This window comes from Grammomys surdaster, unplaced genomic scaffold, assembly GCF_004785775.1.
Source record: "Grammomys surdaster isolate TR1022 unplaced genomic scaffold, NIH_TR_1.0 197, whole genome shotgun sequence".
NCBI lineage: Eukaryota > Metazoa > Chordata > Mammalia > Rodentia > Muridae > Grammomys > Grammomys surdaster.
Genome location: NW_021604642.1, coordinates 2,754,269 through 2,777,499, shown reverse-complemented (window position 1 = coordinate 2,777,499; position 23,231 = coordinate 2,754,269). Strand labels below are relative to the sequence as shown.

Sequence of the window (23,231 nt, the reverse complement as noted above, 5' to 3'; positions counted from 1 at the left end):
GTCTCTTGATTAACTGTTGGCAGCCCAAGTTTTACAAGAAACCATTTTCATTTTCATTAGGAAAGGGGAATTGGAGAAGAAGAAGTAAAGAACCCCAGCCTTCTGAGCTTAATCCTACCACTGGTTTTTTTGACTATCCATGAAAGGACTTAAATTTAAGCCAGTTCTGATAAAGGACAGTATACCATTTAAGGAGAAGAAACAAACCCCAAAACTCACAGGATATGAGACTTTTCTACTAGGGCAATGATGAAAGATACAGATCCATGCTTCCTTACACTTTCTTCTATCATTGTAAAGAGAAGGTGACAGCAATAACAGGGAAAGATAGAACAGTAGTTCTAGATATTGAGTCAGATAGGTGAGTATAGTACAGCTTTCATAATATAAACTATTCCCAAGGTCAAGTGATAAACCAGGGTTGGTTTTCATGGAAAACTCTTATACCAGGTTTCTGTGTTAGACACAGATCTAAGTACTTTGCATATATTTCCTTACTTAGTGACTCTTCCCAATTTTTTTCTCCAAAGAAAACTTGTTTGAAGCACATGATTAGCGAACTACTGTGTTAAAGTCAGCACCGAATTCACGTACCTATCCACCCTTTTGACAATATTAAATAAGTAGAGAACAGTTGGAAATGGAGAGGTAAATAATCACCAGTAAAATCTGACAAGACATTGGTCCTCAGATTTCCTTCTCTGGACTCTGGGGTCTCATGGAACTGAAACAGTAAGTGGACATTCTTAAATAACAGACAGACTAGACCAATTTAGAGAAAAAGGCTGGAGAGGGAATTTGAGGCCAAGGGCTTAGCTGGGAATAAAGAGTATGTATTTATTTTCCAAGGCCACCTGATAATAAGTAGCAAAGCCATGTTATGAACTCAGAAGTGTCTGACTTCAAGGATAACACTCTTTCTACTATACAAAAAGGAAAGATTTAAGTTTTAACAACCAATTCTTTGAATGGAATCAGGTTTAGGTAGAATTTGTTTTCCCACCCATCAAAACTCAAGAAACCACAGGTCTGAGTGATTTCCCTCTGCAACTAGGTAAGAACTCTTTAAGTTCTTGTGGTCACTGAGAGTGAGTATAGAAAACTGACCTCAGAGAGGGATCAGAATAGAATATGGGGCCAAACTAGTGCTCATTTGTGGACACATGGTTAGCACTGAGTGAAATACCCACTGAGTTGAATGCTCAAGGCTTGGTCTAACAGAAATCAGTATTCAACACTCTATTGCCCTCTGATATTAACTGTTGCCTGGGGTAGGAGACAGATGTCTAATTCCAGGACATTCTTCTTCTTTCTAACAGGTTCTGATGACTAAATCTGGGTGAGCACACTTGGGTTTTGAGGCACAGCCAAAAATGAATTAACTTAACTGAGATCAGGGTTCATGATTGGCCTGTCTATGATTGGTGATACATCTTTTCTGTCCTGTATTTAGGTGTGAAAAGGAACTTTAATGTAAGATGGTCATTTTCCAATTGTCCAAGACCAAAAGATCAAACTCAACTCTTGCCAGTCTTCACAGATCTGAACAACATGGAGCTTGACCCCAGATAGGGATTCAGGGTTGCATATATCAGATTGTACCAGAACAAATAAAATGGATGGAAATGAAAGAAAAGAAAAACAACAACAAAAACCTACCTTGACTTTCTATAAATCAAAGCCATAATACTTGGCCCTGATGAATCCCAGCTTTCCACCAGCTCTCCATTTATACTCTGGCTGATACTAGATTGAGCTTTCTGAGGTCTGTTTATATTAGCAGAAACTGTATTTTGAACTACATTAGAAACAAAGGTGGCAATGGGGTCAAAAATAATAAGCTCTTAGCATTTGGCACAAACCACTTTAAACATCAAGTATGTCACCAAGTTTGCTTGGAGTATGTACAGAACTTTGAAAATGTCACGTCTATTGTAAACAAGAGCCAAGTTTTTAAAGAGGGCTGTCATTAAGACTGTCTTTTGACTCAGCAACACATAGACTTTAAGATGTTTTTTAGATACAATATTTTAGAACGCTATTTAGTCTTATTCATACATTGAACTTATAGAAAAACTAATATCCAAAAAGGAGATGTGACTTACCCAGGGCTCCAAAACTAGAAGGTAGAGTTGTGATCAGAGCCCAAGTTCTAAGACCCAATATGGTACCCTTTCCCTTAAAGTACAGCATCTATTGTAGAAAACAGCTGCCCCCTTCCATTGACTATATTTACTAGTTCTGTAATCCATGCTCTGATTATCCATTTCCCTGGTTGGTTACCTTGGAATGAGAACACCAAGGGAAAACAGTAAGATCCTGCTAAGAATGTTTCTGACTGGAATTGAAAATTATGTGTTTTCTACTAAGAATGGATTGTTAGATATCAAGTGGAGTGCTTCTTTTGGACCAACATAGGATGATTTAGGCTGTGGAAGTTAAGAGCTTCTTCACCACAAGGAAATAGAAGTAAACAAATGTCTAAGAACCTCTAAGACAAGCTTGTTTTACTACAATGAATTAAGAGACAGTAAAGTAAAACGATTATAGGAGAATGTCACCACTAAGATCAAGTTTGCTTCCTGTCCATACTATAAAATACTGGTGGGAGAGGTCATGGAGATGGTCAATGTGCTACATACAAAGTACTGAGGTAGGGCTAATCATTAGTCTCCTTTTAAAAAGAAGGCAAAAAGGCTCTGGGAGACAAACTGACTTGCTCAAGACCACCCAACTAGCAAAGGATACAATTAGGACTACACTCCAGTGCTGTCTGCTTCTAACATTACTTTTCCATTCTTTGCATTACATTCTTATTACTAGATATATTTGAAAACCCTACAGAAGTAACCTGGGCACTTCCTGGTTTCTTTGCCTTAATCCAAAGAAGTAGCAGTGACCCAAATCATCAGCCACAAAAGTCTCAGAGAACAGAAATAAACCACACAATCTCTCAGTGCTTCTCTACTGATCCCTAGCCTCCAAAACTCCTATTGGCACAACTGCCTGACTGCAGAAAGTCAGTCTGTTCCAAGTCTGGCTGCCAGAGTCGACCATCTGGCCCTCTAGCCTACTGACCCCAGTCTTACTATATCGTCTAGACTTTGACCTGAGACTTCAGAGCACTCTAAAGCAATGGTAGAGGCAGAGATAAATTCTATGAAACAATCATTGCCTACTGAGGGAGAAAAATGGTCTATATGATTTTGCAAATCTTTTTAGATCTTCAAGGGCTAAGGACGTAGCTCATACTTTCCTAGCAGTTCACAGTGCAGGGTCCTGAGTTCCATGTACAGAATATTGAACATCAACAATACAAAAGTTAATACTGTCTTTAAAATCTGATTATTTTATTTATAATGCATTTCCACCTGGACATGCAAACTAGATATGAACCAAAAGAGATTTGATTTGATCTCCCACAACTTAGCATTTCTATGTCTCATTACCAATAAACTGGGAGAACACCTCAGAGCTGGTTGAATTACTCTATAGGATATTAAAGTCAAAAGATTTAGCATATAGTAAGTCCTAATTAAATGCTATCTACTGTGTTTACTGCTTCACTGAATATAGTGCCAGCTGGAAAAAAGAAATGGGGAGGAGAGTGAACTGTCATCTTTTGCTGAAACTCAAGAGAACTATCAGGATGACCAGAATTGACAGAGTGAGTCATAATGAGCATTTCAAGTCACTGAACACTGGGGGCAAATATCACTCCCAAATGCACCCTGTGCTTCACACGCCATGTCGTCTCAGGTTTGGACATGCTTATTCACCTGAAACAAGTCCTAACCTTGCTTCAAAGCCTAAGAGAACCAGACTTCTAGAGAATGTGTGAAGATCTCAGCTCCACCGGGGTTGAAATCTCAAAACTGTTTTTAAAGATTCACTATGACTAATGAACACATCTGAAATTTCTCAATCTTAATAATTCTCTGTTCAAAGATACTTTTCTTCAGGTTATACTTTGATCTTAATATTCATACTTAAAGATATTTTTTCTGAAGATTCATTTGGAAATGTTTGCCAAATTCTCAGCTAACTACATATTAGATTCTGAAAATGTCCTAACATGTACAAGCTAATAAAAATGTTATTTTTAATAACTTTTAGCTTAACCTTATCATTTCAGAAATTAAACACAATGAAGCACAGATCTGGATTAATTAGATTCTCTCACCTACTCTATATACCTATGTCACACACATTCTCTCTCTCTCTCTCTCTCTCTCTCTCTCTCTCTCTCTCTCTCTCTCACACACACACATACACACACACACACACACACACCATCACACCATGTACTAGAAATAGTTATAAAGATGATGATAGGTACATTTTAAAGTATAAAAAGTTTTATAGTAAAATATATAATTTGTATTTATCAGTTACACTTAAAATTAATCTATATATGTACAGTGTGTGTGTGTGTGTGTGTGTGTGTGTGTGTGTTTTATTACTCCAAAAAGGAGAGGCTGAGAAACACATTTTACTGTTCTCTTGCTGCCCTCTGGTGGCAGACTTGAATTCACAGAAGCCAATTTTCAGAAAGAAGGAACAGAGCAGCACTGTGGTCTGTGTCCTCAGGGCTGCTAGATTGGGTGTTAGAAAAATACATAAATCAAAGTTGTTTTTCAAAAGGGACTCTTGTTTGCCTCCTCAAATACATCATGTTGCTACAACATCGATGCAATTTTTTTCCTGGATAAGTTCCTATTTGGACATTTGGGAACATAGGCAGCATTTGAGTTTGCACAAACTTTGTACTGAAAACAATCCTGCTTTCTCTGGCCAGTTTACAAGAAGAATTGTCCTCAATCATCTGCAACAAGAGCTGCATCATTCAGTGTTCCTGTTCCTTTAACTATGGCTTCTAACGACACTCATCTTTAGAGGCGGTAAAACCCACTCTGACACATATTAGTACTGGATTTCCTAATTATCTTGAAAATAATGTCGTTCCCAGAAAACAATACTAACACCAGTAAACAACATTGTGTACAACTGAAAAGCAATTACCCACTCACTAAAAGGGAACTATTGGACTAGATCTAGAGCTGAGTGGTACAACACTCATAATGTGTGGTACCCTGTGTTACATCCCCAGGACTAAAATATATGTAAAGAAAATGAAAGTAATACACAGATTAGCAGTGGAGAGAGAACATAACAGCAATAACAATACCTAAATCAGTGCTGGTGATGCAAAGACATTGGGATGCAGCCTTAACCTGACAGAACAGAATTTGTCTGAGTTTTTTGCCACTTAACACACTCAGTTTCTCTGAATCTAGAAAAATCAATAATATGTGTCATTTCAGAGTCAGAATGAGAACTAGATGAGCTAAGAGTACAGTGCACCTCACTGCACTCAGCCCGATTCCAGGGTCACTGCACAAAAATCTAAGTCTGAGGAAGCTGACCAACTGATTTCTAGCATTAACACTGTGGGGATCAGGAGCAATAAAGGAGGAATGTGCTAACGGCTGGCTATGCGGCTGACAAAATGCATTGTCAAAGTATATTCAAGATAATAGATAGGCAAGGATTCAAGGCTGGCACCTGAGCTCTTTTATAAACGACCCGAGAACTGTATGTAGAAGTGGCTATGAGGTGCCAAAAACTAGAAGTAAGAATGAAGTTGGGGCAATGCACTTTATAAAGAGCTTTATATAAAATCAAGTGCCTGGGGCCAGAAGATCTTTAAAGTCACTTTCTAATTCCGATATTCAAATGGATCCATCCCATATTCTGTCTCCTTAAGTGAAATAACATTCTGTCCTCAGAACTAAATCACTAAGAACTGCCTTCACAGCTGACCTCTCTCTTTCCCTGTAATTTCCAGCAGCTCCCCTAAACACAATGTTCAGAAACCAAAATTCGACTTTCCTCTGTCAATCCAAATTACATGGGTATAGCAGGTCCCGGCACCCTGATACACACACACTACTCCATGAGCTAGAGAGAGTGAGAACTTGAGAATAATTGATAGTGCTGTTCTAGGGGATTAGTGCCAGGGACAACTTCCTTTCCCTCATTACTTAGCTGGTCTCCTACTTTAGAGATGATTCAAATTATTAAAAAAAAAAAAACAACATTAAGACAGATCTAGGAATGGGATTCTTTAAACATCAGCCTAGCCTACCCAGTATATTTAAGTTTTATTTACAGACTATCTCCACGGATACCCTTAAAAGAGAAGCTGAGAGAGAAACTTAAGCCCATTGTGTTTAAGTCCCTTTCTATGAAAGGGCAAGCATAAGTGGAAAAATATTACTGAAATTATAATATATGTCAACTGAAAAATAATATCCCATTAGCTGAACAACTTGGCAGGAACATATAATCCTCAGTACTTGTAGTGCAGCCTCAGCTCTCACATATATTAGCTCTTTTAATCCCCACAACTATTCTATGTAGTTACACCTGCACGCGGTCCATAATTTCTGCAACAACCTCATATATAATTTTCTCTTTTTCAAACAGGGCAATTTGATACGTGTATAATAAACTGGAACTTCATTTTCTATATCCACATAGGATGTCTACTATGAAGTAAATTTATAAATCAGAAAAGACTCTTGGTTATCATGTTGCTTTTTGAAAACATAATCAGTATGCATCTTTAGTATCATAGAAAGGTCAGAACCACAGTAACTTAATACATATTTACAAGCTAGTAAGATGTGACAACTTCACTCTGCTACTGATTACCGGTAAGCAGAAATGACCTCCTATTGGAGTCTATGGACAATAGATAGCCAATACTTATAGTTATTCCTCACATGATGCTACAATATGCAGTTTGGGATCTTGACCAAACACATAGCAAAATACATTTTTATAAACCCCATTGGGATTAAGTTCATTCACTGAAGAGCAGATCTTTTTGATAAAACTAAAGTTGGCCTTTTCTCTTTAAAATTTATTAAGATAAATTTTACAGAAATTAGGGGGGTTTGAGTGATAACATAATAAACATGTCATCATCATTCTTCTACCCACTCACAAATGAATAAGAACATCTGAAGTGTAGTACGTCAGGACATACTAAAGTACTTCCATGGCTCCCTTCTGCCTGGAGCTCAACTCAGACTTCAAAATTTGGATACTGTATTGGTGACTTTTGTTGCTGAGATAAAATGCCATGACCAAGGTAACTTGAAGAAGAAAGAGATTATTCAGGCCTATGGTCCCAGAAGAAGAGTCCACAATGGTAAGGACATATGGCACCAGGAATGGTAGCAGGATCAGGAAGCAGCAAGATCATATTCCTATCTACTAGCAAGAAATGAGCAGAGCAAATTACAAAAAAGGTGAGTGGGACGAAGCTTTTAACTTTCAAAACTGACCTTCCTTCAGCAAGACTCCACCTCTTAAAACTTCAAGAACTTTCCCCAAATGGTGCCATCAACTGGGGACCAAATGTTCAAATTTCTGAACCTATGGGGGACATCCATCCTTCAAACTACCACAAATATGTTCTAACATAAATCTTCACTATGTGGATGATCTTTTGGCAAGTCTATTCTCAACTATAGCCTTGGATTTTTAATCTCTAATGACTATCCCCACTACCTAATGCAAGTACTCATTTTCAAGAACTCAGCAAAGATGCTGAAGTAGCCTAGTGTACATTTGAATTCATGTTAAATCTGAGTTCCCAAACTTGCTCATTTTGTGACCCTGCACAAGTGAGTTGACTACACCTTCACTTCTCCTAATGTGAACTTAGGTGGAAAGTGTCTCCAATAATGCCTGATATATATAGTTGGAATGTGATGGATAAATTAAAATCCCTGCAGAGGATTCATGTAAACAGCTTTCGTTTCTCCTGACAAATGTTCAGGAAAGTAAAATATGGGTTCCACAGAGAATCTGTTCTTGGTTCGTTTTGTTTTAACTAAGAAATTGTGCATCCATTTCTCAGAAAGGCTGTCCTATATTATAGTCCCATTTGAAATGTATGACATATTTGAGTTTTTGTATACCCTCATTGCCATTTTGAATTCTCATTAGTTTTTACCTAGCTGTTCTGTTGAGTATATAATAATATCTCATTTGGGTCTTATTTGTATTTCCCTAATGGCTAGTTATCCTGAACAATTTTTAATCTCTTCCTTGCCATCTGTACATACAGTTCATGACTTTTACCTAATCAAATAATTAGAATGTTTGATTCTTTGTGGTTGGCTTTGAGAGTCCTTTATTCTAGATCTGGATCCTTTGCAACTTGTTAGCAACATTGATAAAAATCCAATCAACTGATTTCTTTTTTTCCTTTCTGGGTTGTACTTTGGGCATCACACTGAAAACCTCTTCAAAAAGTCCAAGGGCCTAAATACTTTCTCCTATGTAGTTTATCAAAACTTCATCTGCAACTGAATATTCCAATTTTTTGCTACTTATTTCGCTTCTTTTTACTCAATCAATTTTGAGTTGACCTTTGCACATGCTATGAAAATTGAAGTTCACTTTCATTACCAATGTATATTTGATTTCCCACAGAATATCTTTCTAAAAATCTTTGCAGTACTTGTAGATTTAACTTGGGGCCTGATTTATGTAAGACAAGTGCTCTCCCACTGACCTACATCCCCAGTCATTTTTTTTACGTTTGTGAAAAATAATTTATCCAAACATTATAGGACTATTCACACATTCTTTATTTGGTTCCACTGGTCAGTGTCTGTTCATCTGTTCAATGTATACTATCTTAGGTTTTGAATATCATAACCATTAATATCAGTAATGAATCTCTGTTTGTTCCTTTTCAAAATTGTGTTAGCTTTTATAGTCTCCTTTATATTCCTCTTAGTATAAGCCTGTCATTACCTACAAAATATTCAGTTGAACTTGTCATTGTTTTAAACACACAGATCACATTGGAAAGAAATGATATCATTACTATGTTGAGTATTATACTCACTGAATACACTGTGCTTCTTAGTATACCTATATTTTCTGTGAATTCTCTTGTCAGCATTCTGTAGTTTTAGCATGTAACTCCAATAAATGCATTGTTAGGCTTCTCTTCAAATTTTTCATTTCTTTTGAGTGGAAATAACAAGCCACTTTTTGAGTGGATATAAGGTTCACTCCATGAGATGATACCCCTATTAAAAGCCAAATACCTGAGACTACATAAATAAGTCAGTTTATGGAAAACATACTAGCATTTTTCTGTGCTAAAGGAATGTATCAATAAAATGACCCTGGTGAGATATCACTAAACCCACAGATTATTGCCTCATTCAGCCTACATTAGAAAAGCAATAAGTGGGAGTTAACACAGAGACACACAAGTGGACAGTGCAGAGAGTAAGAGACTTTGGAGCACTGAGAGTGGGGAGTGGACAGAAAGCCCCATCCATAACCAAGAAACTATTTGTAACTGATACCTTCTGGGAAAGGAAAAATTAGCTTTCTCCAATGGAGTGTCATTGGGTATATGAGCAACACTCCAGGGCAGGCCAGGTAGCCAACACAAAGAGAAGTACAGTTTTTGTAGGCATTTTAAAATTTTTCTTTTGGTTTACCAGTTTTTCGTCTCACTGGTCTCTTGTTTGATTTGAATGCATTTTTGGTTTTTTGTGCTTGTTTGGAAAGAGAGAAGAAAGAAAAAGAAACTGAAATTGGGTTGGTTTAGATGTGGGGAAGATATGGAGAAAGTTGGAGGAGGGGAAAGTCATGAACAAGATACAGCGTACAACTAAATACACAAATAAATAAATAATACAATTTAAAGAATAAACTAAAGTAGCTTCTAATTAGTTCCCTACTTATGTGTCTGTCCACTATAGCTATTTTTCCCACATCATCCAAAATAGTCCTAAGAAAAATAAGTAAAATTATGTCAATACCCTGCTGAAAATCTATTTTTTGTAATAGTCAGAAAAGCCAGTCTTCCCAGTAGATTCTAAGTCCTACTGCTTCCTTTGTTTTTTTTTTTTGAACCTGTCTTCCTCTATACCTTCCTATTTCCTATGCCTAAACAAGACCAAAAGGGTGTATAGATAGATGGATGGATGGATAGATAGACTGATGGATTAATTAACCACTAGATAATTCCTAAAGGAATAACATTGGATGTGGGACTATCACATAGGTGGCTATAATCCTCTTTGAACTTCAAATGATAAGTATCAGAAAGGCTACGAAAAGTTGTTAAGGTAAAACAGACAATGTCCGAGAACACTAGTTATTTCCTTTTTAAATCTTAGCTGGGAATGTGCTGTTGATAAAGTGTTTACTTTACCCCCCTGAAACAGCAGAGTGTCATATGCCTTCCATCCCAGCACTTGGGAGGCTGAGCAGATGAACTACACCTTCAAGGCCATTTTGGACTACATAGCAAGATCATGGCTTAAAACAACAACAATGAGGATGACAATGATGATGACAACAAATGAATGGATGTGTAAAAGGAAGGAAGGAAAGAAGGAAGGAAGGAAGGAAGGAAGGAAGGAAGGAAGGAAGGAAGGAAGGAAGGAAGGGGAAAAGAAAAAAGAAGGAAGAAAAGAAAGAAAGAAGGAAGAAAAAGAGAGAAAGGAAGAAAGGAAGGAAGAAGGAAAGAAAGACAGACAAACTACCTTCTTGCCTTTCTTATCAGTGAATATGATTGTGAGACTGAATTTTAGACAATGAAATGTAATAAAAATTATGTCTAACTCCCAGATCATAACCTGAAAGGTAAGTGTTATGAACTCTCTCTGTTTTTCATTCTTTTCGATAGCTAGGATGTAGATGATGAATGACCACTGTGGAAAAGCAGGATATTAGCCTTCTCAGAGCACTAAGAAAGAGAAAACAAGGAAGCTCGATTATATCAAGTCACCTTAGCTGGATTATGTTACAACCAAGAAATAAACATCTCTTATATTGCTGTATGCTCTATTTATGTGCAGCATCTCAGCACCTGAGCTTGTATCATACCTATATAGCTTACAAGTGACCAAACTTGGACTTCAACTGTGGATTGGCTCAGACTTTATCAGCTTCCACAATCCAAATAGGGTTCTTATTAAATAAGGAATCTATTAATAGATGAAATGCTAGGTGTTCGATTTAATGTTAAACATCACTGTGGCCAAGTTTAGTGGTACAGGCTTATAATATCACGTACTTGGGAGGCTGAGGCAGAAAAATCATAACTTCAAGGCCTGCCTGGGCTACAGAGTAAGTGCAAGGGTGATCTGGATGTCTTGGTAAGACTCTGTCTCAAAATAAAAAGTGAAAAGGGGGCTAGAGGATAGGTCAATGATGGAGTATTTGCTTAGCATATACAAAGCCCTAGTTTTAATCTATAGATCTTCAAAAAAACATGTCAGTGTGTTACAGTGGGATTTCTTTTCACTGTCAAATTAAAACAAATAATAAGATGCACAACACTGTGTCCGTGATCCCAAGAGTCTGCAGGCTAATTCGGAAGGATGACTAACATTAGGCTGTTCTACATGACACGCTGAGTGCTAGAATAGCCAAGCCTTATAGCATATTTTCCTTTAAAAATCTAAAGAACAGAAAGAAGGAAAAGAGAAAAGGAGGGATAGAAGCATGCAGATGGAAAAACACAGCTAAACGGGACAGAAGAGATAGTAAGGACAGGGAATGATTACCTTGCCAAAGTGTTCAATCAGGATTTCTACCACAATGTTCTGGAATTTGATGTTCATCATAGCAGCCACAGTGTCCTCTTGAGCTCTCATCAGGGTGGGCCCAAAGATTACCCCCATATTGGAAGGTGTCATAAGATTCTCTTTGCTGTGCTCACACACACTGCAAGAAGAAAAAGAAAATGATGAAAACAATTCATTTTTTCTAGTAACTGGGACTATGCTAGGTGATAATGGAGATAAGAGACACCCAAAGGTAGGAAAGGAGAGGCCTACAGTATATATGGAAATGATAAGAAAATGGGAGTAATTAGCAAACAACACATTGTATATGGGTAGGAGCCAAAGTGAGAGATTAGAAACTGGGCTAACAACTGCGAGGAATTTGGAGATAGATGCGGAGGTAGTAAAGGGTGTGGGGAGGGAGGAGAAAAGCCTGGGTGCATGCAAGGCAAGGGGAACAGCAGGTCTAATGAACAGCAAAGGAGATTAAATGTACCCAGAGCTAGAGGGCTCTCCTAGCACTCCATTTTTCTTCCTTAAAGAGCATCTGTGGATAAAGGACCTGCTAGTCATTCTACTGGGGAATCTGGTCATTCTAGTCCCACAATTTAAGAAACAGAAACCTCAAAGAGCCAAAAAAGACCCTATGGTTGATCATTACTTGATTGTCTTCTTCATCTTATAAAACAAAAGAAGATGGAAAACTATCTTCCTGGAACCACAATTGCTGAGCAAGGGAGGAAGTAGGTCCTGCAATCTGATTGATAGATCTCCTCACTCTGCTTAAAGTCTCATCACTGGCTCATGATCATTTATAGTAGAAGGCAAAAGCTCTTTCAAGAGAATAGTTAAAGCCTTCTGTGATTTGCTTCCTATTTCTAATAACTATGTATATCCCAGATTCTACAGTTAACTTCAGTTTGGATCTCAACAGTGCCACTCACAAGGTACACAACAGAGAGTATTAACTCCCACCTCTCTGACCTTCAGTTTTCCAACCTGTATAAATTGTATCTTCTTTACAGTAGTAGAAAATAAATAGTGGGAAAATTTCTCCAGCATGCTACTCCCCAGTGCTCTGGTCTTTCTAAGAACCAGCATTGCTAGCCTTTGACAAGGGTTCCACCAGACTTCTTCGATTAGGATTTTCTGGCTATATCATGGTTATCTCTTTCTCTTGAATGTTCCCTATTCCATAGCTAAAGAACGTCTAATTGTTCTTGAAGATTTATTTAAGGAGACAGATCATCTATCCCCTTACAGGTGGCCACAGCTCACAGTCCTCATGCTTTTAAAATGCCTCTATGGCTTTGTTTCCTGAATACGAAGAAACATTTTTTCAGAAGGAAAAGGTGGCAATCCTGGAAGACAGCCTTTCTTCTGGGTGGGAAGAAAACAAAGGATTCTTAGTTCCCCCTTTCTCCTGCTTTCTTAAAAACCTCTTTTCAATTTTCCATTTCTTTTCTCTCTTTTTTATTGGATATTTTATTTATTTACATTTCAGATGTCATCCCCTTTCCCCATCTCCCCTCCCTAGAAACCCCTATCCCATCCCCCCTCCTCCTTTTTGCTTTTATACCATTTTAATTACGTGCAAGTATTAAGGTCAATTCTAGGTTGAGGAACTAGCAATATAATAGATGCAAATAGTCAAAGAATAAAACATAATCACACCATTTCCCTCTTCCCTTTCTTCCCATACCCTGCTTACCCCCTCTTCAATTCATGTCCTTTTCTCTTTGATTTTTCTTGTTACACATAAACATATAAATTTATCAACACAACCTGCTGAGTCCATGTTGTGTTGCTCGTGTGTATGTGAGTTCAGGGCTGAGCACTGGGTACTGTCCTCAACTTAACTGATGCTACTGGCAAGAAGACTACATTGCAGCTTTCAGTTTAATTAGCTGCTTCTTCTACTAGGTGGTAAACAACTTCCAACTGTGTTCCTGGCACACAACAGTTACTAATTCATTATTTTTATAGGAACTGAACTCCACTAAAGCTCTTTTAAACTACTAGAGGCAGGCAAGTGAAAGGCATGCAGTCCTTTGGCCAGTATGGCTGTGCGGGTGTAGAGGTTAGAATAAGGGGCGGGCTAGCTGCCCATTCAAACTACAAATAACCCAAACCCACTCATGCCAAAGGCCCTGAGAGACTGACCCAGTGACAGGCAAGTTCTTGACACTAAGTGGGTAATTAAGGGGGATAGAATTCTTAGACCAATCTTTATAATAAAGTCTCTTAAGCCCTTAACAAAGGCTGGGTGCCATTCAGATGGTAATGAGCTGCCAGCACTCAGGCCTTTGATATTTCTGGCTGCTGATCAGTCCTTTTCAACAGTTTAAATGCCTCTGCAATTAACCTTTATTCTTTAGTGACAGAATTTGTTCAGTTATTAAAATAGAAAAGAATCCTCATGCTGACACCAAGTGATCTCCAAGAGTTAAACCACTACCTACTAGGCAAGAACCTGGACATGAGATTTCTTCAATACCAGAGCAGTTCACTGAATGTTCATAACTGCAAAAAGAAGCATATTTTTATTCTGAGGCTCCGGGATTAAGCACCTAGGGTTCGGATTTGGAAAGGCAGGTTTGATTCGAACCTGTATTTGTTGGTATTCAAGTGTAATCACGTTTCCACTGCATCTTACTGCCTGCTTCTGTGGTTCCACTTGGAAACCAGAAGCTTCTAAGGGAGGATTTGAAGCTGAGCTTACATCTACTGCTCTGAAGGAGCTTCCTGCTTTCCCATTTAGGATATTTGCCTTACGTGGCCTTCTAATGAAATCCGGGGTGATTTCTTTGCAAGTGTCACCTCTCCTCTAACTATACACTGTTTGTACCACAAGAGATGGACACTAGAGCCTCATCCACATTAGGCAAGCTCTCTATCATTGAGCTACACCAAAGCCCTATACATTTTTCCATGTGTAACCATTTTTAATGCACACATTTTTTTCTTTCATTTTAGTTAAAATATTTGTATTCTTTAAGAAGGGGATAACATCTGAACTGTAAATAAAATATTCAATAAAAAATTAATTTCAAATAATTTCCATACAGTATATTTTGATTAAAATTACACTCCACTGACTGCTCTAAATTCTCTGCACCAATACAAATTCCTGTCCCTTTTTTGTTTTTAAATTTAATAACCTATTTGACTCCAATTTGTGTTGTTCATCTACTCCTAGGGTGTGGGGCCATCTACTGGAGTGGGTAGTCCTACTGGGAGCCAAAATCTTAAAGAAAACCATTTTTCCCTCCCCTAGAAGCCATGAGCTTCCCATAGCACCAAGGTAGGGGGATCACTAATGAACCCCTTGTCCATCCATGTCCCTCCATGCTAGAGTGTTGGCTGGTTTGATCATGTGCAGGGAGTCATAGCTGCTGTGAGTTCCTAAGTACAGAAGCTCTGCCACATTTTATCACTCTCTTGCTCTGTTCTTCTCCAACGCTTATCATCTTTCTGCTACAGTCCCTGCATCTTGAGGAGGCGGCAATAAAGATGTGAGTGGACACTCCATTGGCATGTATTCTCTGCATTTTGACCAGTTGTGAGTTTCTATATTAACTACTACCTATCAGCCAAAAAGAAAGAAGAGTGCACTAGGTCTGTAGTCCTAGCTACTGGGGAGGTTAGGGTAAGGGAATCATTTGAGCACAAAAGTTTAGAGTCAGCCTGCAAAATGTATCGAGATTTTATATGCAGAAGTAATGAATGATGTTCAAAATGATAAATGAAAAAAGTGGCTTGAAGAATGATGATAGATACACTGGGAGGTACAATTTATGTGCAAAAGCGCAAAATACAGAGGTTCCTTAAGATGTGTATATTTTGTATTTCACTAATCTCACTGCATCATGTTTTGCTTTATTTGCAAGGACTAGAAGAAATGGCTACAACTTCAGCATCAGAATTAATATTTAACTAAACTGACATAGCATAAGACTGCCTTCTAAATATGTTTATAATCCATAGACAAATACTACTCTCGGCCTTAATTAATGAGAAGCCCCTCTCTCTCTTTCTAGGGAATAGGGGTGAATGCAGAAACCTATGACCACAAGAACTGCTGCAAATTAGTGACAGTTAAGGGCTGATCCCAAAACAAAATATCAATACCATCCCCTCTAAGGCTCAAAGACTATTGAGGAAGAGGGAGTGGAAAGAATGTAAGACAGAAGACAGGAAAGGGGGATTGTGAAATGCTATCTTCTGGGCAAGAAACAGCTATTGCAACCACAAACTCATAATAACTGGGGATGTCTGCTAGGAGTCTGCTCAAAAATGACCTTGTCTTTGTCAGACAAAAGTGAGAGGGAAGTCCCCCAGGGCCCGATCTATTACTGATGAACTATTTGCTACTGATATAATTAGGGAGAGGATAGTCATATCATTAGTTAGGCACTCACTAGTGACCCCACAAGCTTCAGTGGATAGTCCCAGTCCAATGATTACACATATGGCCCTAGTTAAGCACTTGGTCCATAAAACAACCCCAAAAGTCATTAATCTGGGAAAGAGACCAGGATGTGGAAGGGGTGGGAAGATGACAGGCATAAGAAGGATGGCAAAAGAAGGCATGGATAGCATAATCAGAATGTATTACTAACATGTATGAAATGTCAAAGAATTAAATTAATTAATAAAAATTTCAAAAGAGAAGAATGAGTATTTGAAGGAGGTGGTGATACCCTGCATTGTAGAAGACAGTAACTCTCTTCAATAGATTTGAAGAAATAAGTTGAAATGACTTGGGGAGCCAAGAGGTGATGTAAATGAGATATATTGGCCTAAAAGTAGTGGCTGTTCCCTTTAAACAAGCACAAATTGTCTAAATCACCATGGTAACATTCAATGATAGTTCTTGCTTTATAAAATGACCTTCATCAACTCTAATCACTACAAAAGAGTGAATGGAAAGAGTGTAAGAGCCAGAGGTGATGGGTAAGTTCAAGGAGAAAGTGTCCTCCTTACATGACAGGGCAACTACAAATATGAATTCACAATGGTTGTGACATCAAGCATAAGACATGTTCAAGCCCAGGATATACCAAATCCCAAAATGGATAAGTGACTTTGGCATAAAACCTCACTCCTCAATGAGGAGCTGTTGGCAACTGTCAGTTGCTAGGAGTTGAAGGATCAGATTTTTCTAGGAGTAAGTTGACCATACTTCAGTGAAAGTTTACACATCCACAAATATTGGAGCAGCACAAATAGGCCTTGAGGTTTAAAAAGTCACAAATTTAAGTGTGTAGGGAAGGAGAGGTGGATCTAGGAAGAGTTGGGTGGCTGAATATGATTAAATACACTGCATGAAATTCTCAAAGGAAGGAAAAACAAACAAGAGAGCACTGGGGTCTGTGGCAAGTCAGCAACTTGTACCACTTCAAGAGGGATGCCTTGTCTGGCCTCAGTGCAAAAGGATGTACCTAATCCTGTAGAGACTTGATGCCCCAGGGTGGTGGATCTGGTGGGGGCACCCACTCAGAGGTGAAGGGAAAGGGGATTAGGGGAAGACTGGGGGAACATTTGGGATTTAAATAAATAAAATAATAAAATAAGAAAGAAAGAGAGAGAGAGAGAGAGAGAGAGAGAGAGAGAGAGAGAAAGGAGGAAGGAAAGAAGGAAGAAACAAACAGACAAACCACTAACTCAACTCCAGCATACAAGACCTGGTGTGTCCAAAGGTCAAATTGTTTCATTTTCTGAAATCAAGGAATTAATGTGAGTTACTTAAAATTTAAAATTTGAGAGCTAAATCTTTTTTTTTCCCCAAGAACAGTCTAAGACAAATAAAACGTACTTGCACTCTGAATATCATCCTAGGGCTATTCAGTTGAGTAAGATCTCTGGTTTGCTAAGGTACCTGGCAGAAGAACTGGAAGCTATTTATGTGAACTTGTCGGTATCATTCAGCTTTAGGGTTCAGCGATTTGAAGAACTCGATGTACTTTGACTCTTAAATAAGGAGGCCACTTCCAATCATATCCCTAGTTCTATTACTAATGTACTATGTGGCTTTGTGCCTATCTTTCCCCATCCCTAAGAATCTGTTCTGTCTTGTGTAAGGTGAAAAAGTTATTAGGTGATCGAAAGTGTATTTTAGTCTGCCAGGAAACGAATCTAAAAAATCCTGCTCTCAAAAACAATGGGAAAGAGAGAGCCACACATTTCGTGTCTCCTAAATCATCAATTATGTATATTCTCCTCATTCTAAACTCACAGCATATAAGGGGGGAGGCAACTGGAATCAGAGCAAAGCTAGCCTCTATACTCAACTCTCAACTATAAGAAACTTTACAAAATGAATAACTCTTTAACAAATCACAAGAAAAAGGAAAGTTGTATGGAAAAAAACCTATATATTGACTATACAATTATATATGTATGCATGTATGTATGTATGTATGTATTATGTGATATATATATAGATAGATAGATATAGATGTAGATGTAGATAGATAGAGATAGAGATAGAGATAGAGATAGAGATAGAGATAGAGATAGAGATAGAGATAGAGATAGAGATAGAGATAGAGATAGATACATATATATATTGCTCACTACATCAAGATCCTGGGCCTCTGTGTGCTTATAACATTACAGGTGATTCTAATATACAATAAAATTTGAGAAACAATACTATAGATCAAGCAGTAAAACCAAATCTCACTACCATGTGTTTATCATAAATAAAGTTTTACTTGAACACAGCTTTTCTATTCTCTTAAATAGTATCTTTGGATACTTCAAAGCTATAATTATAGAACTGTGTAGATGGGACACAGGCTGTCCATACAGTTAACAAAGCCTCATATATGTACTATCCAGCCAAAGTCTGCTAGAATTTAGATGCTGGAAAATCATTTCATCAGATTGCTATGTATACATTCATATTGGACCCTCAAGTAACTAACGAAAGAAACAACATACTTGTAAGCACTAGAAATTTGAACACAGAATATCATAATTTCCTTTCAGCCTCTATAATTTTATTATACATGTGCCTAGAAGAGTTCTCATCATTTAAAATAAAATTGAAGTTGAAGTACTTACAAATAAAATAAAGTGCCATGGATGTATTTCAAAAACTACAACAGGAAGGGGGAAAATGGGGATATAGATAAAATAAGATGTTCATAATAGCTGAATCTGGGAGATGGGCACACAGAGTTCCCGTGCTGCTTCCTTCATTTAACTTTTGTACACACACACTAGAAGAGGTCTTACATAATACAAATCTATTCTAAAGGAAAAGCCATAAAGTCAGTTCCCAAAATGGCTGTCTCTCTCCCTGAAAATGGTGTCCTCTTTTAAAGGTAGACAGCATTTCTTACTCCATCAGTAGCATTTTATCTGTAATCTACAAGATATACTTCAACATAGTACAATGTCCTAGACACAATTAAAACTCTACTCAGCTATTAAAAACAATGAATTCGAGAGGTTCCTAGGTAAATGGATGGAACTAGAAATTATCATCCTGAGTGAGGTAAGCCAATCACAAAAGAACACACATGGTATTCACTCACTGATTATTGGATATTAGCCCAGAACCTTGAAATGCCCAAGATGCAACTCACAGGCCACATGAAGCCCATAAAGAAGGAAGACCAAGTGGGGATGATTCGGTCCTTCTTAGAAGGAGCAACAAAATACTCAAGGGAGCAAATATGGAGACAAAGTGAGGGACAGAAACTGAAGGAGGGGCCGTCTCAAGACCACTCCACCTGAGTATCTATCCCATGTGCAGTCACCAAAGGTAGATGCTGATGTGGAAGTCAGGAAGTGCATGCTGATAAGAGCCTGATATGGATATCTCCTCAGAGGTCTTCAAGAGTCTGACATACTCAGAGGCAGATGCTCACAACTAGCCATTGAACTGATCATGGGGTTCTCAATAGAGGAGTTAGAGTGAAGACTGAAGGAGCTGAAAGGGTTTGTGGCACCATGAGGAGAGCAACAATACCAACCAACCACAGCTCCCAGGGTCTAAACCACCAGCCTGGGAGCACTTAGTGAGGGATCCAGCGCTTCAGTTGAATACATAAGAGTGGAGGGCCCTGCTGGGCATAGGTGGAAGAAGAGAACCTTGACCCATGAAGGCTGGATGCCCCAGGGGGTGGGAATTTTGAGGGTGGGGAGGTGGGAGTAAGGGGTGGGTAGATAGAGGTTACATCCACAGAGAAGAAGGAGGAGGGGTGAGGGGATTGGGGGTTCCTGGGTGGGTGGGGGATGGGGTAAGGGGACAACATAGGAAATGTAAATAAAACATCCAATAAAAATTAAAAAAAAAAACCTCAATCATTACAAAATGTAGCAATAAGAAAAACAATTTCCTTGTCAAATCATCCTATACTATTTTAAAACACTTTAAATACAAAAACAAACTGAAAATGAATAAACCTTAACTGAATCAGTGACATTATGCAAATAGAGCAGCTATCAGCAGGTTGATGCATACAGGGAATATGATAATTACATCAAAACTATCTAGTTTTAATAAACTGCTGATTCTAAGATGCTTCCAGAATGTAGATAACAACTTGAAAAAGAAAAGTGCCCTCAGAACCAATGAGAAAATTTTTCATGGGTTTTCTTTCGTTTGCATGGGTATTCTCATATATTTATGATTATATTATTATAATAAGGACTCTATACATTTACGTTCTAGGAGTGACTGGTTGTATTTAAAAGACTAGCAAGAGAAATTTTTACCAACACTGTTTCCAGTCAACAATGAAAGCTTTGCTAATTAGCATGACAAACAGTAAAAATTATTTCTCATGAGCTAGAAGTATACAAGATATAGCTACTGATTGTGAGTAACACACAGTCAGTTACATAGCCCTCTATGAGCAGATAGAAGACTATAGCACTGGATAATGTGAAGATCAGTACAGTGAATAAAGCAAAACTACAAATATCCAGATGTGATGAAACAGAAGCTACATACTAATCATCTACTATTTGCTCTAGCCACAAATCAGTTAACTTGAATCTATTCAGCCTTTAAAGAAATGAAAAGGGCATAAAAGATAGGTAGGCTATGTGATAATATAGCTAATATACTTAGACAAACACCTTTAAAGGGCAGTTTTTAATGTCAACTAGGAACATGTTAATATAGTCTGAAAAGACAGAAACTGTAGAAGGTGCCAGGAATGGTGGTGCAGAACTTTAATCTCAGAACTCAAGAGACAGAGTAAGAGGACCAGGAGTCCCTAGCCTACCTCAGTTACATTCATGTCTGCCGAGAATACCTGAGACTATCTCCAAACAGTAGGGAAGGAAGCTGAAGAAGACTATTATCTCATGTTATTAACAAATACAGACATGTTTATATATAAACACATCAGCACAAAAGATTTAGAATAATATGTGTTAGATTATCAGTGATGATTACGGTGTGGGAGAATAATGTAAGGTAATTTTTTTTTGTTTTTCTGCACTTTCTAATTTCTATAGCACTGCTTCTGAAAAGGGGCATTATTACAAAAATGAGAATCCAGTAAACCTAATAGCCCTGAACCTTTCAAATGGTAGTACAAGCCCAAGACTGTGAAAGTCTTACATCTCCCTAATTAGATCATGGAATTTTGTTGACTGACTCCAATTATATTACTGCACTTTCTCATTTGCATCTAGTGAAACTTTCACAAAAGATGTTGTCAAAGTATCAGAAAGTACAGAGAAATAGGACTTCATTGAGTTTATAGAACAGGCTGTACAACTCCCTTTGTGTCTGCTTACTGATAAACACATGTATGAATGATAGAATTAGGCATGACATTTTCTTCCATTGTAGTTTTCCACTGATGGTGAGAGATTGCTGGAGAGGAAACCATTATTGATCTCCTATCTCAAGTTAATGACAAACTGCAGGCACAAAAAAGAACTAGCTAACTGAGAACCCCAAACTGGCAGAGTTCTATTTACTTTTGCCTATTATTAACCTCGAAAATGGACAAAAAGAATATATTACAAAGATACATATATAATCATCATATACACTATCAAGCCACAATTGGCAAGGATAATTACATTTTGCATTTTGAAAAGCATGTGAATTTTCTTTTTCCCCATGTAAGTTTTCTAAGCAGTACTACCCTTTTTTATTTACATTGTCTAAATATAAAGTTATAAAGGTTTTAAAACATGTAAAAATTTTAGATATAGTTACTGTGATGAATAATCTTGAGTAGCAATAGTTGGAATGAGAAACACCTAGAACTGTAAAGATCGCCTCTGAGTGTTTCTGTCAGGCCATTTCCATGGAGTATTAACTAAGTACTAACAATATCCCATGTGGAGTAAAGGGGAAAATGGGCAAAGCCCACTAAACTGGCATATTCATATTCACTTTATATCCAATCTTTCTTTTTCTGCCTCCCTCCTTCCCTCCTTCCTTCTCTCCCTCCCTCTCTGCCTCTTTCTCTTTCTGAATCCTTACCACTATGATATGAGGTGAGTTGTTTTGCCATGGGCATCCCCTCCCACTCTACTATGATCAAGTGATAGGCCAAAAGAAATATTTTCTCCACAGGTTCTTTTGTTCAAGTATTTAGCCACAGCAATGAAAGACTAAAACAAGTAATGTGGACATTTGGTCAGCCTACACTGAATGGAGATTATGTAATCAATATTTTGCCACATTTGCATTCTCTAGGTATTTTTTTGTGAAGTCTCTGGAAGTAGATTGATTAATCCCTAAATTCCCAGCATTCATATTCAAAGACAAAGCAAAATTTCCTAGTAGACCATAACAAACTTTTCATGTATAAGAAAATTTGCAATAATTCCATACCATCTAATATTTACACCACACTCAAATTTTCTCAAGTGTCAAAGAAAAATAAAAGTCTTCTAAACTGAGTTTTTCACATTGGGTTAAAAGTCCATTTGCTCCATAGGATCCCTACTACCTCTGTATCCCAAGATATTGACATTTTTTGATAAGTCCAAGCAGATAGTCTTATAGAATGTCACACATTCTCTATATTTGTAACCTTTTGTTTCTTAGTTTAAACGTTTTACATATTTCATAGTTTATGCTTTATACTTCATACTCTTTCAAATCCAGAGACATGTAGTGGCAACTTGTATAATATCGGTTATGCTAACATATGTCACAGAGCCACATTGTAAAGATGCGTATTGTCCATTTATAATTAGTAGCCTGAGACAATACATTGAAATGACCTATTGTCACTCAATATTGCTTTTAGTTTTCATCAGTACTTAAAACAGGGTAGTACAGTTGCAAGCTGATGATTTGCTGTCATTCCCACATTCATTAGCTGCTGTTCTAAATGAAGAGCTTTTTCTTTCTTTACAAACTCCAACATAAGTTTCTGCTTCTTCAATGTGTTATTAGCTAATATTGATGTTCAGTTTCCCCTAAAGTCACTAGTATCATCACCATCAAGCAAATTCCTTTCTCTGTGCTATAATTTACCCAAGAATCGCATTGTGTTTTCCAACCCCAGATCTGGAATGGTCACTTTTCTAAGCCACTCTGTTCCCGTTAAAATGGGAATACTATTTAGAAACAAAGAACTGGGTACTAGGTGTACTCCCCTCCCCTTTTAAGGA

At 37.7% G+C, this 23,231-nt stretch overlaps 1 protein-coding gene across 1 annotated transcript in view; it reads right to left on the bottom strand.

Moving 5' to 3' along the window:
• Ophn1 (oligophrenin 1) overlaps nt 1-23,231 on the bottom strand; it is a 309,606-nt gene that overhangs the window by 27,634 nt on the left and 258,741 nt on the right. Inside the window, exon 19 of the mRNA XM_028770048.1 lies at nt 11,622-11,781. Coding sequence (XP_028625881.1) covers nt 11,622-11,781 — 160 coding nt within the window. The remainder of the gene's footprint in view (nt 1-11,621; nt 11,782-23,231) is intronic.